General features: G+C 44.8%; 2 protein-coding genes across 2 annotated transcripts in view; one reads left to right on the forward strand and one right to left on the reverse strand.

Annotated features, from left to right (window-relative positions):
• The first annotated feature begins 4,062 nt into the window (after positions 1-4,062).
• FZD5 (frizzled class receptor 5) lies at positions 4,063-11,523 on the forward strand. Its single transcript, XM_001370066.4, has 2 exons — positions 4,063-4,748; positions 4,996-11,523. Exon 2 carries the CDS (start codon positions 5,270-5,272, stop codon positions 7,046-7,048), a length of 1,779 nt encoding a protein of 592 aa, XP_001370103.1. The 5' UTR covers positions 4,063-4,748; positions 4,996-5,269; the 3' UTR covers positions 7,049-11,523.
• Positions 9,761-17,066, reverse strand: part of CCNYL1 (cyclin Y like 1) — a 77,414-nt gene continuing 70,108 nt past the window's right edge. The window contains exon 12 of the transcript XR_471778.3: positions 9,761-16,789. The gene's annotated coding sequence lies outside the window, so the exon portion shown is untranslated. The remainder of the gene's footprint in view (positions 16,790-17,066) is intronic.

Raw genomic sequence — 17,066 nt, forward strand, 5'->3', positions numbered from 1 at the left:
CTTGGAACCAGTATATAGTATTGATTCTAAGATGGAGGGTAAGGGTTTAAAGAAATCATTATTTTTATATAATGTTTAGCACATACATTCCTCCATAGAATAAACATAATAACTATAAGGTTTTAAAAACACTTTATATGCATTATCTCATTTGATCCTCAACTTTTTGAGGTAGGTGCTACAAATATTATATCCATATAAGGATGAAAAAACTGGTATTTAGTGAGATTAAAGGGCCTTCTAATGGTCATATAGATGTAAGTGGTGGAGGTAGGATTCAAATTCAGATTTTTCTGTTCTCTAAGTCTAAGGCAATGTGATATATATATTCCCATTCTTCAAATCACTTAAAATTATGTTGTATAAATCTCATCTTCATTGTAGTAATTCTTTACAAATCTGTCAAATTCATTTCTACTTGGGTAGCCAGGTGGCAAAATGGATAGAGTCCTGGGCCCAATGTCAGGAGGATCTGAGTTCAAATCCCACCTCAGACACTTACTAGCTGTGTGATCCTGGGTATGTCACTTAACCTCTGTGTGCTTCAGCTATAAAATGGGACCCTCCCAAGGTTGCTGTTAGAAACAAATGAGATATTTGTAAAGTGCTTAGCATAATGTCCAGCACCTAGTAGGTACTACATATATACTTATTCCACTTCCCTATTTTCTCTGAAATATATCTACTCTAGACCACTCATTATAAAGATGAAGAACTTGAGTCTTGGGCTTCTTTTCATCCTTAGGACTCCATGAATTAAAGATCATCTCTCTCTCATAATAAAAATGAGTGAACAAAATGAAGCAGGATTTGTACCCAGAACCAAAGTCCAGGACCATAGCAACGTTGGCCAGCTAAAAACTCATTATCCAACTCTATAGTTCTCAGTTGTCTCCTGACATCCTAGTTACTATCTCTATAATATCTCTAAACCATCCTCTTCTTTCAGGATGATTTCAGAAAAGCCTGGAAAGACCTCCATGAATTCATGGAAAGTGAAGTGACCAGAATCAGAATAACATTGTACACAGTAACAGCAATATTATATGATGAACATTTAGGAATGACTTTGATATTCTTAGCAATACAGTGATCCAAGACAATTCTCAAGGATTCTGGATGAAAAATGCCATCTGTCTCCAGAAAAAGAACTGATGGAATCTGAATGCAGAACAAAACATATTTTATTTTACTTTATTTCTTCACTTTTCTTTTGTTTGTTCAACTTCTCTTTCACAAAAGGACCAGTATGGAAAGATATTTTACACTATTACTCATGTAAAATTTATATCAGATTACTTGCAATCTCAGGAAGGGGAGAGGGGGAAAAGGGAGAGAGGGTGAGAATTTGGCTCAAACTTTTAAAATGAAGGATAATATTTTCCTATAATTGAGGAATAAATAAAATATTAAAAAATAATAAACCATTCCCTTCCCTCTAGTAACAGCTACCTGCCTTGAAGTTCAGGGCTCTCTCCTTCAATCCATCCTCCACATAGATGCCAAAGTGATTTTTCCAAAGTATAGATATGACTGTTATTTCTTAATTCAATCATCTGAAGAGGCTACCTATCACCTCTAGGATCAAATTTCTTTCTGGTCTTGTTTCAAATCCTTTCCACCTCTACCCCATCACCTTATTAGTCTGCTTGCTCCTTATACACAGTGCTCCATCTCCTGTCTTTGTGTCTTTTTCCAGTCTCCCATAGTTTCAATTCCTAGGCTGCTTTCCCTCTTTTCTTTGGCTCCCTAGAATCTCTGTCTTCCTTCCAGATTTAGTTCAAGAGCTGTCTTCAATATGAGACTTCAACTTCTAGCGCTTGGCCCTCTATAGTTACCTTGTTTCTATCTACCTTTTTTGTATCCTGTTTATACAAATCTCTCTCTCTCTCTCTCCCTCCCTCCCTCCCTCCCTCCTTCCTTCTCTCTCTCTCTCTCTCTCTCTCTCTCTCTCTCTCTCTCTCTCTCTCTCTCTCTCTCTCTCTCTCTCTCTCTCTCTCTCTCTCTCTCTCTCTCTCTCTCTCTCTCTCTCTCTTTCTCATAAGTTTCTTGAGGACAGGGCATTTTGGGGTTTTCTTTGTATTCTTTTTTTTTAAACCCTTACCTTCCATCTTAGAATCAAGGCAGAAGAGTGGTAAGGGCTAGACAATGGGGGTCAAGTGACTTGCCCAGGGTCACACAGCTGGGAAGTGTCTGAGGTCAAATTTGAACCCAGGACCTCCAGTCTCTAGGCCTGGCTCTCAATCTACTGAGTCACCCCACTGCCCCCTTTTCTTTGTATTCTTAGCACTCAGCACAGTGTCTAGTTTATAGAAATTATTAATTAGAAATGTTTGTGGATTTTTAATAGAGAGAAAGTAGCTTGGGACAGTAGAAAGGATGCTGGATTTGGACTCAGACAACCTGTCTGCTACTGCCATGACTTTGGATCAAGTTTCTGGGCCTCTGTTTACTCATTTGTAAAATTAGGAAATTGGGCTAGATCAGGGAACCTTTTTTTGATGTCAGGGACCAAAGTCTGGTAAGATCTATAGATCCTTTTTTAGAATGTTTTTAAATGCCTTAACACACAAAGAAAATAAATTATATTGAAATTCAGTTATCAATATGTATACATGTATCTCTCTAGTGAGGTCTAGCTATGTAAATCTCTCTAAATATGTATGTGTGCATATTCACATATATATGAATAAAAAAAGTGACTTGTACTCCGGATTATGAATTCTTGATTTAGAAGGTCTCTGAAAGTCTCTTTTAGTTAAAAAACAAACAAACCAATAATTCTATGCTGGGGAGAGGGGCAATGCTGATGGGGGGGCGGGGTTACTCACATTTTATGGAAGGATTGTGCGAGGCAATTACAGAAGGGGTAAGGACCAGATAAACCTAATCCATTAATGCAACAGCCAATGGCTTCACTAGCCTTCCTCCCCCGAAGGGGGAGGGGAAGAGAAGCAAAACGCGGAAAGAAAAAAACCCAACAAAACACCCACCTCTTTTTCAGCCTGTGAATGAAAGACGTCTCAGGCATGCTAAACACCTCCCAGTTCCTACCTAATTATCACGTTGGAGAAGGAAGTCTCTTTAGGACATTTAAAACTTGCAGTTTAATAACCCAAGCAGAGAGCGCTACAACTGTAAGACCAGTCAGGAGTCCCAGCAGGTTGTCCCGAGTCTCCAGTTCCATTGTGCACCACCACAGGACCCCTTCAGGGGGCTGGGGAGCGGCTTAACCCTACTGAGCGCTGGAGGGGGAGCATCCCTTACCTCCCTATTGTCACCTCTTCTCTGATTATATTTTCTTTTCTCTGCCGGAACACTGCAAACCAATCTCAGCGCCCTTTCTGTGAAATTTCCTCAAGTTCAGGCTTGTTTTCCCGTTTGTTGTGGAGGTTTGTTCTTGTTCTGGGCTTTTCTGCCATCATTGGACACTAAGGCTTGGACAGCTGTTGAGGCCTGACATATTTCTTTTACTTCATCCTCAGTGTAGGGAAGGTTTGGCATTCATGCACCACTGAAGGAGAGACAGGTGGGAAAGCTAAGAATAATTCTTTGCGCTCGCTGGTCTTTGTAATGGCAGGAATCTGTAAGGAGCCTAACTACGGAAGGGACAGGCAGGAAGGTGTTCAGAGCCAGCACAGAGAGAGCCAGGGAGCCAGAAAGCAAAGCGAGAACCCAAAATCATGGGGGTGGGGCGCGGGAGAGAAGGAGGGGAGAATGTAATCTGGTGCCTTTCCCGCTCGGGATCTCAAGATGGTAAGATTAGCATAGGCCCCGCCCACTGTAGGCTTCCCGACTGGGGATTGGCGTGTGATATCCGGACTGCACAACTCCGGACCTGGTAGCCCAGGCAGCGGGGCAGTGGGAGGAGACTCGGAGTGAGCGTGGCATGTGCTGCGCGTCCCGGGAGAGGCGTGCCCGTGGGCAGGTCCTAGAGCAGGGGGCGTGGTCTCTGGCCGAGCTTTAGGAGGCAGGTGACAAGGGGAGGGGGTGGAGAGGCCCGGCCGCCAGCGGCTGGGGTTCCTTGGCTGTTGTGTCATTCGGGGGTGGGGGCGAGTGGGCGGGGCGGGACTCGGGGCGGAGCTGGAGCCCGCCTGAGCGGGGCAGCTGTTTTTGCCCCAGGGAAGGCAACGCTGGACGCTGGGAGGAGTGAGCCGAGCGCGTTCCGGCACCCGATAGAATCGCTGACACCGAGACTCCTTGCTTTGAGCCCCAAGAAAGAAGAGGAAAGCCGGGAAAGACATTGACCACTGCCCGATGCAATTCCAAAGCCCCGGGTGTGAGGACGGACTGAGGATATAACCTTTGAAGCACGGGAGAGACACTCATCCCTGTCCCTTCCTCTTTTCCTCCACCCCTCCCCCTGCTCAGGTGAAGTAACCCAGAACCGGGTCCGGGGACCCTCAAAGCCTTGCGCCCCGCCCCCTGCCGGCCCATCATGCGGGAAACTGCTGGCCGGGGAGGAGGACACGGAGGCGTAGGAGAGGGGGAGTGACTAGCCCCCACGAGAGTCGAGTCCAGTGGGTCCTCCAGTCTGGGTGTTCAAGCGAGTTCTCCTGGCTGAGCCGCTGCGCACACCTGCTGCCATGTGCCGCCACTGGTTCCCGTTCCATCGCTGCCTAACTTTGCAGTCTAGAAGAACCTCTCTGGGCCAGGCTTAGCTTTGAGCTTCCTTTCTTGGTTTTCAGAAAAGTGTCCCGGATCTAGGACTGGGGCAGCTGGCTGAGGACATTCCACGGTTCGATCAGGTGAGAGTTGACTCCGCTCCAGCCCTAATCCTTGATCTGTTTCTTTTTTCTGTCCCTTCTCCAGGGGGGAGCAGAGGGTATGAGGAAAGGGACCTTGGATAGATCTGGCCCTGAACCCGGAGGAAGGCGGGGGAGATTAATGAGTTTGACTCCTGAATTTAAGAGACAGTTGAACTTGCTCATTGCCTTCCTTGCTTTATTAACAATTGTGTTTCTATGTGTGTGTGTGTGATATTATTGTTTTAAGATCACTGCTCCCGGAATTGGAGCCACACTCCCATCCCCGGAGCGGCGCCGGCGAGGAGCTGAAGCCCAGCCAGCGGCGCCGGAGCCGCTCCGTGGCAGCTTTTCTTGGGAGGGATTTCATAAAAGGGAAAGAAACCAACAGGTTGAAAACCTGAAGAAACCAGCCATACTCGGAACTGAGAAAAGAGTCCCCGTTTCTGCTGCCAATCTTGCTTCCTGAGGAGGGTAAAAGAGGAAGGGGCCGGAACTGGAGTGAATTGGAAGGGGCGACAGAGATGGCTCGCCCTGACCTGGACTCACCGTCTGGGCTGCCTGGGCCGCCGCCACGGCCGCTGCTGTTGCTGCTACTGCTACTCCTGGCGCAGCTGGCGGGGCGGGGAAAGGCCTCCTCCAAGGCTCTGGTGTGCCAGGAAATCACGGTGCCCATGTGCAGGGGCATCGGCTACAATTTGACGCACATGCCCAACCAGTTCAATCACGACACCCAGGACGAGGCTGGGCTGGAAGTGCACCAGTTCTGGCCTCTGGTGGAAATCCATTGCTCGCCGGACCTGCGCTTCTTCCTGTGCTCCATGTACACGCCCATCTGCCTGCCGGACTACCCCAAGCCCCTGCCTCCCTGCCGCTCTGTGTGCGAGCGGGCGAAGGCTGGCTGCTCCCCGCTCATGCGCCAGTACGGCTTTGCCTGGCCGGAGCGCATGAACTGTGACCGCCTCCCCGTGCTGGGGGACGCCGAGACCCTGTGCATGGACTATAACCGCAGCGAGTCCACTACGGCCCCACCAAGGGCCTTCCCCGGCAAACCGACATTGGCTGCCCCGAGAGCCTCGGCGTCCTCTGGCGGGGAGTGCGGCACCTGCGAGTGTCGGGAGCCCTTCGTGCGCATTCAGAAGGAGACTCACCCGCTCTTCAATAAGGTGCGCACCGGAAGGGTGTTGAATTGCGCTGTGCCCTGCTACCAGCCCTCCTTCAGCCCAGACGAGCGCACCTTCGCCACTTTCTGGATTAGTTTATGGTCCGTCCTCTGCTTCGTCTCCACCTCTACCACGGTGGCCACCTTCCTCATCGACATGGAGCGCTTTCGCTACCCGGAGCGCCCGATCATCTTCCTGTCTGCCTGCTACCTCTTTGTGTCCTTGGGCTTCCTTGTGCGCCTGGTTGTGGGCCATGCTAGCGTGGCCTGCAACCGTGAGCACAACCACATTCACTATGAAACCACCGGGCCGGCGCTCTGCACCGTGGTCTTCCTGCTTGTCTACTTCTTCGGCATGGCCAGCTCCATCTGGTGGGTCATCCTTTCCCTCACCTGGTTCCTGGCGGCCGGCATGAAGTGGGGCAACGAGGCCATCGCGAGCTACTCGCAGTACTTCCACCTGGCTGCCTGGCTCATCCCCAGTGTCAAGTCCATTGCCGTGCTGGCCCTGAGCGCTGTGGACGGTGACCCCGTGGCCGGCATCTGCTACGTAGGCAACCAGAACCTGGACTATCTGCGGGGCTTCGTGCTGGCCCCGCTCGTGGTCTACTTGCTCACGGGCACGCTGTTCCTGCTGGCGGGCTTCGTGTCCCTCTTCCGCATCCGCAGCGTCATCAAGCAGGGAGGCACCAAGACGGACAAGCTGGAGAAGCTGATGATCCGCATCGGCCTTTTCACCGTGCTCTACACGGTGCCCGCCAGCATCGTGGTGGCCTGCTACCTGTACGAGCAGCATTCCCGGGAGAGCTGGGAACGGGCGCTCACCTGCCAGTGCCCCGCGGGGGAGCCGGGGCAGCCCCGGGCCAAGCCTGAGTACTGGGTGCTCATGCTCAAGTACTTAATGTGCCTGTTAGTGGGCATCACCTCGGGGGTCTGGATTTGGTCCGGGAAGACGGTGGAGTCGTGGAGGCGCTTCACCAGCCGCTGCTGCTGCCGCGGGCGGCGGGGCCACAAGTCGGGCGGGGCCACGGCCGCCCGGGACTACGCGGAGGCCAGCGCGGCCCTGACAGGTTGCAGGACCGGGGCTCCTTGCCCAAGCGCAGCCGCCTACCACAAGCAGGTGTCCCTGTCTCACGTGTAGCGGCCCCACCGCAGGCTGGAGGGGGAGGGGCGGGGGCTGCCGGAGGGTGGGGGGAGGGAGTTGTTTTGAACAACTGACTGGGGTAGCTTTTTAACAGGTCATTTGTTTGACTTCATGGTGCTGCTGCTGCTGCTGCTTCACTTCGGAATTAGGAAGGAGGGAGAAGAGACGATTTTGAGGTGGAACACTCGATAGTCCCAGGACTTCTGAAGGGACTTTGTTTTTAAATATAATTTTTAAAAAATTTTCTCATTTTCAATCCTGTGTGGGTACAAGTTGCTTTTTGGCAACGAACCCTACCGTGGCTTTGGGGAGGAGGGGGGCTGGCTTTACAATTCGGAGCCTGGGCATTAGAAGGAAGTTAAACTCTCCTCAGTCTTAGGAACCTGTTTCTAGCCTGGCAGGCGTGCCCTGAAAAAGCACGAGGTTTGGTTTGTTGAATGTGAACAGGGTTACGTTTGGGCACCCGACTGTGGGGCCAAGAGGCCGGCTCCAAGCCACCCCGCACAAAGCGTGCTTGTTTTGAAGGCTATCTCCTGTTTGTTTTGGGTGCCTAGCTGTTCCTGCAAACCCGGGAAGTGGAAATGTCACAGCGCTTAGGAACTTCAGCTTGGAGGGTCTTCCGGAGTGACGGGGCAACCGCAGGGAGGGGAGATCGGAGCTTGTTTGGTGCAGCCGGTTCTCTAGGACTAGGAAGTCGGCTTCCCAAGGCCCAGGGGAGCCTTAGTGTTACAGGAACTTCTCTCTTCCACTGTCTGGGGAACACTTGGGACGTGGAAACTAGACCGGCTGCTCTGTCATTTTCCAGCCTTGTGAAACCTGCTAGCCGTTGTGGGAGTGAACTAAGGGCGGCACTTTGTAAAAAGGGAAATTTGCCCAGTGCCAGGAAAAGTTAAGTAAATCGCCTACTTCTGGAAGTACTTAGTTTGGGGGTTGCCCCACACAGATCCATCGTGATCTTCTTTAGTATTTGGGGGAAGGGGTGGGAGAAATCGTTTAAAAATATATCTTGACTTTTTTTTGGCCACAACCATTTAAACAAACACCTCCGCTGGCCCCTCACTTGAGTGCATTACCAGAATACTCTTTAACCCAGAGGAGGGACTTGGCCAGCATATTAACACTGACCCTAGTAGCTGAAGTCTTTTTTTTTTGGCCTCTCACGTTGACTTTATGCTGTAAATTGACCTTTTGGCTCTGCCTTATTTCATACGAGCCCCTGTAGTCTGTCCTTTCGAGGGTGCTACTGTTCTGTAGCACCTCATTCTCCTCTCCCTTGTTCCCCAGAGAGCACTGGCAGTTTGGGGGCTAAGGAGCACACATCTATCTTCAGTGGCTTTAGAAATTTAGAAACCACCTCTGTCCGGGAGTGAGAAGGGCATAGCAAACCGGGAAAAATAAATGTCCATCTTCTGTGACTGTCATAGACTTCCTTTGTCTTACAGTATTGCTTTTCTGTTCTCCCAGTATTAGTCTAAAAGGTTTTGTCCGGTAAGAAGAGATCAGGTATATATACCTTGCAGATGGGTCCCTTGGCAGTTTCAAAAGTCCACGTTTGCTATCCCAAGGAGATGAAAAGCCATTAAGGTTAGTAAGCAGAAGGGGGGAAACTACTCTCAATTTTTAAAAAAAAACAACCCTTACTTTCCTTCTTGGAGTCAATACTGTGTATTGGCTCCAAGGCAGAAGAGTGGTAAGGGCCAGGCAATGGGGGTCAAGTGACTTGCCCAGAGTCACACAGCTAGGAAGTGGCTGAGGCCAGATTTGATCCTAGGACCTTCTGTCTCTAGGACTGGCTCTCAATCCACTGAGCTACCCAGCTTCCCCCTCAATTTTTTTTTTAAAACAAGTTGGAGCTAAACTTGAGCAAACATAGGGAATACCCAAGCAATGAAAATTTATTCAAGTTCCCTAGGAAGCAAATTCTTAATGTGGGAGGCCTGTGCTTTTCAGGTATTCTTTGCACTAACATTATATAAACACATTGGTTAAAGTAGAAATGTATGCTGGGGCAGATTTTTCTTAGTCTCCAAGTACTGAAAAATATACCCTCTAACGGAAAGAGATGTAGATGATATTTGCCTCTAGAAAGGAGGCACATTCTGAAAATATCTTTAGGAAAATTGTATATGATTTCTAGATACCCTCCCAAGCCGTCCTCAGAAGTCATGAATTCTTTTCATGAAAAAAATTACATTTTTTTGAAGCACCAAAGACTTCATATGAGTAGGACAGTGACTTGGTGCCAGCTTCCAAGTCAAGTCTCTCTATAGGTGATTTCTTATTTGGGGAAGAGATGAGAATTAAAGGGCTTAGAACAGAACTTAGTTTTGAGCCAAGTGGACTAGACCTCTGAATGGAAAATCTGACCTCTGCCACAAGAAGGTATTGGGTGGTGGGGAGAGATGGTATTCTATATTCTCTTCTTTATTGGGGAGCCTAGTCTTGGGTTCTTCCAGCTGAAGAATATTTCCCATTAGGGCCAAAACCCCTTTCCATTCTTTTAACCTAGGAAGCTTTTCAATGACCACATTGTTGGAACTTCCTCCTTATACCTGTTCTGTTTCTTTTCCACAGTATATCCATTAGCTGGCACTTGAAATTGCCTCCAATTTGGGTTGGCCTTTAAAAAAATCTGGGGAGTTTGCAAAAATGCCAAATGCAGGCAGGTCTGATTTTTTTGTTTGTTTTTTTTTAGCTACATTTTATTAAATGAAAACAGGCTATCGCTGTAGATGAGGGCAAATTGTTTCCGAAGCCAGCAGTACTGATAGGGTTAGATTCCTCATACTTGCACTTTGATAGACAGGTCTAGTATTGCTGCTGTTAGATGAGTTCTCCTACCCCGGACCCCCCAAGCCACACATCCTTATGCTTTGTTAGCTGCCTTAAAAATTGTTCGTTTTTTGTCTTTTTAAAAGAGAAACAACCTACATGCCTTTCCCAAATCTTGTGCTATCTTGTCCCCATGGCTACTTGGATAAGAATCAACCTTTCGCCTCCATTCCTTGTGTCGCCATCTATCCATCCCCCCAGCCCGTGCCCACCCACAAACTAGGCTGGCAGCCTCCTCTGCCTCGGGAGATGGGGGGAGCCCATCTCCACCAAGCAGCCTTCCTTTATTTAGGTGTGAAGCAGGATAAATCAGAGACCTTGATGCCAAATGAGCTACCCTGAGAGGCAGAACTGTCACTCAGTGACCCAGCTATTAAATTAAGGTGACACGTTTTCAGGAAACCTGTTGAAATACTTATTCATCCTGCATCATCACAGCTTGAAATTGTCGGAATTCCTGGAAGGTGCCTTCTTGGTTTGTCATCTGTATGAAGCTCTTTTCCCTTTCTGTGGAATCTGTGAATTAGTCACCTAACTGCTTCAGTATCTGTATTGGTGTTTTTAAGGTGCAAAACAGTTTACAAAGTGGACATTCATTACAATACGCCCAGCTGGGGCTGCGTGATTTGTAACACTGGCTGCCAGGGAAGAAAGCCGCCAGGCTCACTCGCATATAGGATCTTAATAACAGTTCTGGAAGGAATGAGGCAGAAAGGGAGAATCCGTTTGACACAATCTGAATCAATGTGATCATCAGGACTGATCAAGTCTGGGCAGGAGGGCTGAGGCAGAGGCCTGGACACTTTCCTGATCTTGGCTGGCCCTTTCTCATTTTCAGACAACCTGGGAATGGCAACTGGCCTGCTCCAAAAGAAGGAAGTCGAAAATCAAGTTCACAGGAAGCAGGGGTACCTGGGCTGGAGGGGGGTGTCCAACAGCTAGCAAGGAATAGGATAGGGGGTGCCACTAGTTTGGATCCATTTCAACCAACAGTGTATGGTACGTCTTTTGAGACAGATGTTACAAATGATGTAAATGTAATTTTGTTTTGTGGTTGTGTGTATATATAAATACATATATACATAATATAAATATATATTATATATATGAGAGATTTAGAGACCTTTGATACGGGTTTGGTGCAGGTGAATTAATTACTGAGCCAAATGAGGCAAACACTGAGTCAGTAGTTAGTTGAGTCCAGGGCATTAAGTAATTTCTATAATAGCTACATAATTTGTTTAGTGCCTATTTCATGCAATACGGTAATACTATCCTGACAAATCAAATCTAACTGATTAGGGGGACCGCTTGTCTCTGGCAGTGATAGTGCTACGTTGCAGACAATCACTTGGATCTGTAAGTTAATGTGATTATAATTCTGAATCCATAGAGTTCAAGGAATGGTTATTTTGTGCCCTGTATTCAGTAGACAAAATTGTTTTATGTTATGTTTAGTCTCCAGATACTTAAATTGCTGAATTTTGTTACTTAAAAATTTTTTTTGTATGTATATTTGTGAAAAGGTAAAATCATCTGAGATTTTATTAAAATTATGGAGATTAGTTATTTATGAGAAAACAAAAAGTCTTATTTTTTCTTTGTTCCTGATTAATGTAGATCAAAATAAAAATATTAAAGCAATGTGGAAAAAAATGAGAAGATGCTATAGAAGCGGATTTTCTACTCTTGGAAGATAATGCTTTTTAGAAACATCAGTGAGGCATTCTTCCTCAAAAAATAGCCCTGAATTCTCTTCCTACCGTGTTGGTCCTGGTTAAGTACAATTTGAATCTAGAACTAGGTTGTCCTTAAGAAGTATTTAAGAATTCATTAATGCTAAAATTTGTTGACATGAAAATTTTCAATGCTTCAATGGCCAAAAACCCCAGTGATGCCTCTTTGGAATCCTTAATGTTTAAAAAAAAACTCGTTAATCTAGACAAACAAGGTTTCCAATTTTATTTTAAATTATTCTGTGTAACAGTGAGCTGGGAAATATGCTGAACAAACCTGACAATGGATGATCACAAAACTTGAGTAAATAAAGTTCAAGTCTTTAACTTTAGGCTCTGATTTTAAGTGGTCCCAAGCCAATCTAGGAACATTGTATGGAGCTTAATTCAAGCACTACTTTATCCTGTTTAGGTACAAGAAGGAATCAGAGGAAAGAGGGACACGAAGCACATAGATTCAAAGTATAGTACCAAGTTCATGAGAAGAAATATATAAAAGAATAAAGATGTAACCTTTTTTTTGCTAACTGAATGGCTACCTCAATGATTATTTGATTACTTTTCACCTGCTGTAGTTAGTCTAATGGTTGGAAAATGCCTCAGAAGACCCAAAAGCCATGAATATCCCTTCTAATGCAGGTATTACAGCAAAGTTTCCTCCTATGATTCTTTGCGGCACTGGATGTGTTGGAAAGGTGGTTGGTGGTGTTTCTGCATTCAAAGAGACTGTGTTTCTCATGCTAGTTGCTGAGGGAGTCATATGGAGCGTCCCAAATGTCTTAGTAGAGCTACTAAAATATAAAGTTTAAAGGTACCCTAAGGTACTCTGTAAGCTTTTGTATCTTACAACTACACTAAAACTTTTAGGAGCCTCTAACAAAACAGACTGTCCTTGGGGAGCTTTCAATCCAGTTTGTGAGGCAAGACAAGAGATGTATAAGTATCAAAAGGGAGTTTATGTGAAAATGCAGTCAGTCAGTCAAGATTTATTAAATACCTACTATGTGCCAGGCACTTGGATAAGCATTAGGGATACAAAAAAGCAAAAACAAAGGCAGTCTCTGCCCTCCAGGAGCTTGAAAACCAATAGGGGAAACACCATGCAAACAAAATGTACAAACAAATCATATACAGGATAAACAGGAAATATTAGCAAAGTTTAGGAAAGATTTCCTTAAGTGAGATTTTAGTGGGGATTTGAAAGAAGCCAGTGGGTGGAAATGAAAAGGTAGAGAATTTCAGGTATGGAAAACAACTTGAGAAAAAAGTTGAGAAATTGAGTGCCTTGTTGGTGGAACAGCCAGGAAGCCAGTGTCTTGGGACTGGAGAGTACATACATGGTAAGGTTTAAGGTGCAAGAAGACTGGAAAGGTGGGGGCACCAGTAACTTAAATTATTGAAGCAATAAAATCATCCAGAGAAAAGAGGGTGACTGATGTGGGATAGAGCAGTTATGGAAAGGCTAGTAAAGGAGATGGGTGATGATGGCATTTGGATTGAACCCTAAAGAGGAAGGGTTTGGAAAAGCAGAGAAGGGTGGAAAAGAGTCTAGAGAAACACATCTGCAAAAATACGATAGGAGTTGCAAATTTGTTCATGGATTCATGATATTTAGAGCTAGGAGGAAGATCATCTAGTCCAACTTCTGCATTTGACTGATATTCCAGATTAATTCAGTGACACTCCTAATCAAAGTCACAGGAATATCAGCGTAGAGGATTAAAGTTGAATAGGATGGCATTAGCTGCCAGATTGAAAAATTGAGACTATCAAGCTGGACAATCTTGTCTGATTGGGGAGCTATTAGTGATTTTTGAGAGCAAGAGATATTTAATCCATGAGTCTGATGGTCATGTACAGAGAAAATATGAAGGGTAAAGAGAAGAAGGGGCAGATGAGAAGCATTTCAAAGAAAAACTTAATAGTATTTAATGGCTGAGTAGACATAGAGGGTGAGGAAAAGATGAGCAGAGTCCATTTTGAGCCCAAGTGATTGGAGATGGATATTTTAGAAGGGATGATGGGTTTGGTTTTTAACATCTTCACTTTGAAATAATTATAAGACATTTAAGTGGAAATGTAAGTATTTGGAAATGCAAAATTGGCTAGGGGTGGCTGGGTTTAAAGTCCATTCTAATCTTGAAAGTCAATTCTATGTGACTGGGGTTAAATTTGGAAACCACGAGCACAGAGGTGATAGCTAGCTAAAGCCTGGGAGACAGTTGAGTTCTCTGAGGGTGAATATAAGCCAAGAAGATGTTTTAGCCTTTGAAAATGTTCATAGTTAAGGGATGAGTGTGGGGAGTAGGGGGAGTCATAGTGGAAGGAAATCAAAGTGCAATGCCAAGGTAAAAGTTTCAAGGAAAGGGAGGTCCACAGTGATAAATTTTGCAGAGATCGAGAGGAGATGGCCGTTTCAACTTGCAAAAAAACATGACTAACAGACTTCTAGAAGGAAATTTCAAATAGAAGAATGAAAGATGGAAGCCAAACTTCCAAAGAGAATGGGTTGAGGAAACAGAGGTTTCAGGGATTGGAGCCACGGTGGTGGAAGTTTGGCAGTAATAAAATAGTTACTAGAGGGTTCAGTGGCAAAAATGAACTTTTTATCAAGATTGGGGAAACCATGCATAGGAAATTAGCTAATGTGGAAAAGGAGGCATGCAGGACTGTTTCCTCAAGAGTCAGGCTTGACCGGGGCGGGAAATTCATTCAATAGTTGGGAGAAGTTAGCTTTTGAGTAGAAGATCTTTGAGATGAGGACAAGAGGCATGAGGATACAGCAGAGAAAGATTTGAGCTGGAAGAAAAATAGGTCATGCAGTTCACTCCCCTTATTTTACAGGTGAGAAAATGGTATCCTTAGGAGGTGAGGTGACTTGCCCCAATTATAGAAGGTAGTAAAGATGACAAGCTGGGAAGCCTCAGTCTTCTCCCTACTATGTTACAGATACAAGTCCTTCCCCTTGGATGACCTCCCATCTTTTCAGCAAAGAGACCAACGGTTGAGTGTGATATTCGGAGGAGGAAATGGGTTGAAATAGTACTTGACAGGTGACTTAGTATCAATGTGGGGAGTTTATCAGTTGAAGAAAAGAATAGTTAAGACAGTAAGTTAAAGCTTCAATTAAAGCAGGACAACATGAATAATGAGTTCTATATGGTTGAATGTTTTCTCAACATTCCTTTGGAATTCAGTGGCAGGAAGTTTGGAAAGAGAGGGTGAATAGGAGTGAATCAGCATTGGCCCAGTGGCCATGGCAGGTTTTAAGGTCAAAGGAGTCAGGTGAAGGAAGATGAGAATGGTAAGAAACCTGGAGAAATAGTAACAGAGGAATTCGTGGCAAGATAAAAAGCTTGAGTTCTAGAAAGCCAAGTGGGGCTGTATGAGAGGTTGGTGGAATTAAAGCAAGGGGCAGTTGTGGATAACAAATGGAAAAGTGTTATCTTAACGAAAGAGAGCTCTGATTTTTAAATTAATATAAATCCAATAATGTGTGCATTATAGAATTGTATAGTACTTATTTGTGCAACTTCTTTTTAATGAGGTCTTTTGCCGTAGACACTAGTTACTATATACATACCACCTTAATTTCCACAGGCACCAATGAATTTCCCATATCTAACACTCAAAATTACTGATATTCTAAAAAGGTTTAAAATGATAATTGTTTGCTAAAACTTCTTAGCAATTTTCCTTTTATCTGGGTAGTCTTATCTTGTAATTTCTGTATACCTCCAATTATCCAGATGGCCTTTCTGATGCCCAGATCCTAAACCACAAACAGGTGTTCTTGACATTTATGCCAACTCTGAAGTACTTGTTCTCTCACCTGCCAAATCTACTTTAAATAGTTTTCATGTGAAATTGCCTTAGAAACCAAACAGATGAAGGCCTGAGCCAAAGGGCTTCCGATCTTCTAAATTCTGTTCAGGTAAGGAGCCAAGCCAGATAGTCTAAGTAGCAGGCAGAGTGTTTAAATTTTGGGTAATTTAATCCCTAGTTTTTTTGACAGATGCTGGTTTCATCTAAAGATTCTGCATAAAATTGGCACTTAACTTGGGCAATTCCTCACCAGCTAGTATTTTCCAAGATAGTAGTGTATTCAAGAATGCAGCTTGGGGGCAGTTGGGTAGCCCAGCAGATTGAGAGTCAGACCTAGAGATGGGAGGTCCTGGGTTCAAATATGGCCTCAGACACTTCCTAGCTGTGTGACCCTGGGCAAGTCACTTGACCCCCATTGCCTAGCCCTTACCACTCTTCTGCCTTGGAACCAATACACAGTATTGACTCCAAGATGGAAGGTAAGGGTTTAAAAAAAATAAAAGAATGCAGCTCTGGGGTCAGAGAACAAGTATAAACTCTTTTTCTTAATGTAGATAGGGAGAAAGGCTTGTTGAGATTTTTTTTTAGTAGCAAAATAGATTGGACATGCTAATTGAGCTTCTTTCCTCCAAAGGCCTGAAACATGAGAATAAGAGTTTGTTACCTTGCCCAACTGATGGAGAGTTGCAAGTTCTTGATAAGTACACTTAGGTTTGAAATTGGAAGAGAGAGAGTCCTGCTTTGCCTGCCCTTTTTCAAATAATTACAATCCTTGGTTTGAATGGTTCTATGGGACTTGGGCTATTCAGACATATGAGGATGGAGCAGTCACGAGCAGAAATGTCCAATAAAAGTTTTTCACCTACTGGTAGGGTGCTGTTGGCAACCTGATAAGGGCTTGAAGAGTTATTTATTGTGTAACACTTCAATTATAAATTCTCTCATTTCAGAGTCCTTGGTCTTCCTTTGCTAACAAAGGATCTGAAACTTAGATGGCAATATACCAGCCAGAACAAAGTTCAATTGAGTCTTCAATACCTTTTCACAGGACAGCATGTGTGGGCAAAATGAACAATCTCATGAAACAATATGCCATTTTCCAAAATTCTTATTTTATGGGATTACAGGCACCCTAACAGAAGAATGTTCCTGAGATTTCTTACTTCATCATACCTTTCCCAGCTACAGGACCTTGGAAAGTCTGCCAACATAGGAAAATTCTACTATGTCTTCTCAGCGTTCCACGACATCTGGCTGACTTCTTGGTTGCCCTTTTGTAGTTGTAGTCATGTTAGAGCCCACCTACCCAAATATTAATCCATTTTGGTAAAAGGTTGAAATGGTTCTGTTGAGAAATAAAGCAAAAGAGATAAAAGGCCATTGTACTAAAGGATATACTTTAAATTAAGAGTGCTACTCATGCTAATGCCTACTTGTCCTTGGGCATCCTCTCCTTTCCCTTGTCCTTATTTCCACTCCTAGTCACTGGAAATCTAAAACCCACAACTGTCATGCTAGTTCATAATTCTATACAGTAAAAAGACATCCCATCAAATAGGATGACTATGTACTGAAATAGCAATCATCCTTGATTTTTTATTTTTTAATTGCATAGGATCATG

The sequence above is a fragment of the Monodelphis domestica genome, chromosome 8 (genome assembly GCF_027887165.1).
Source record: "Monodelphis domestica isolate mMonDom1 chromosome 8, mMonDom1.pri, whole genome shotgun sequence".
NCBI classification, from domain to species: domain Eukaryota; kingdom Metazoa; phylum Chordata; class Mammalia; order Didelphimorphia; family Didelphidae; genus Monodelphis; species Monodelphis domestica.

Excerpts from the sequence above, each read along its gene's own strand:
- FZD5 (XM_001370066.4), top strand. The coding sequence starts at position 5,270 with ATGGCTCGCCCTGACCTGGACTCACCGTCTGGGCTGCCTGGGCCGCCG.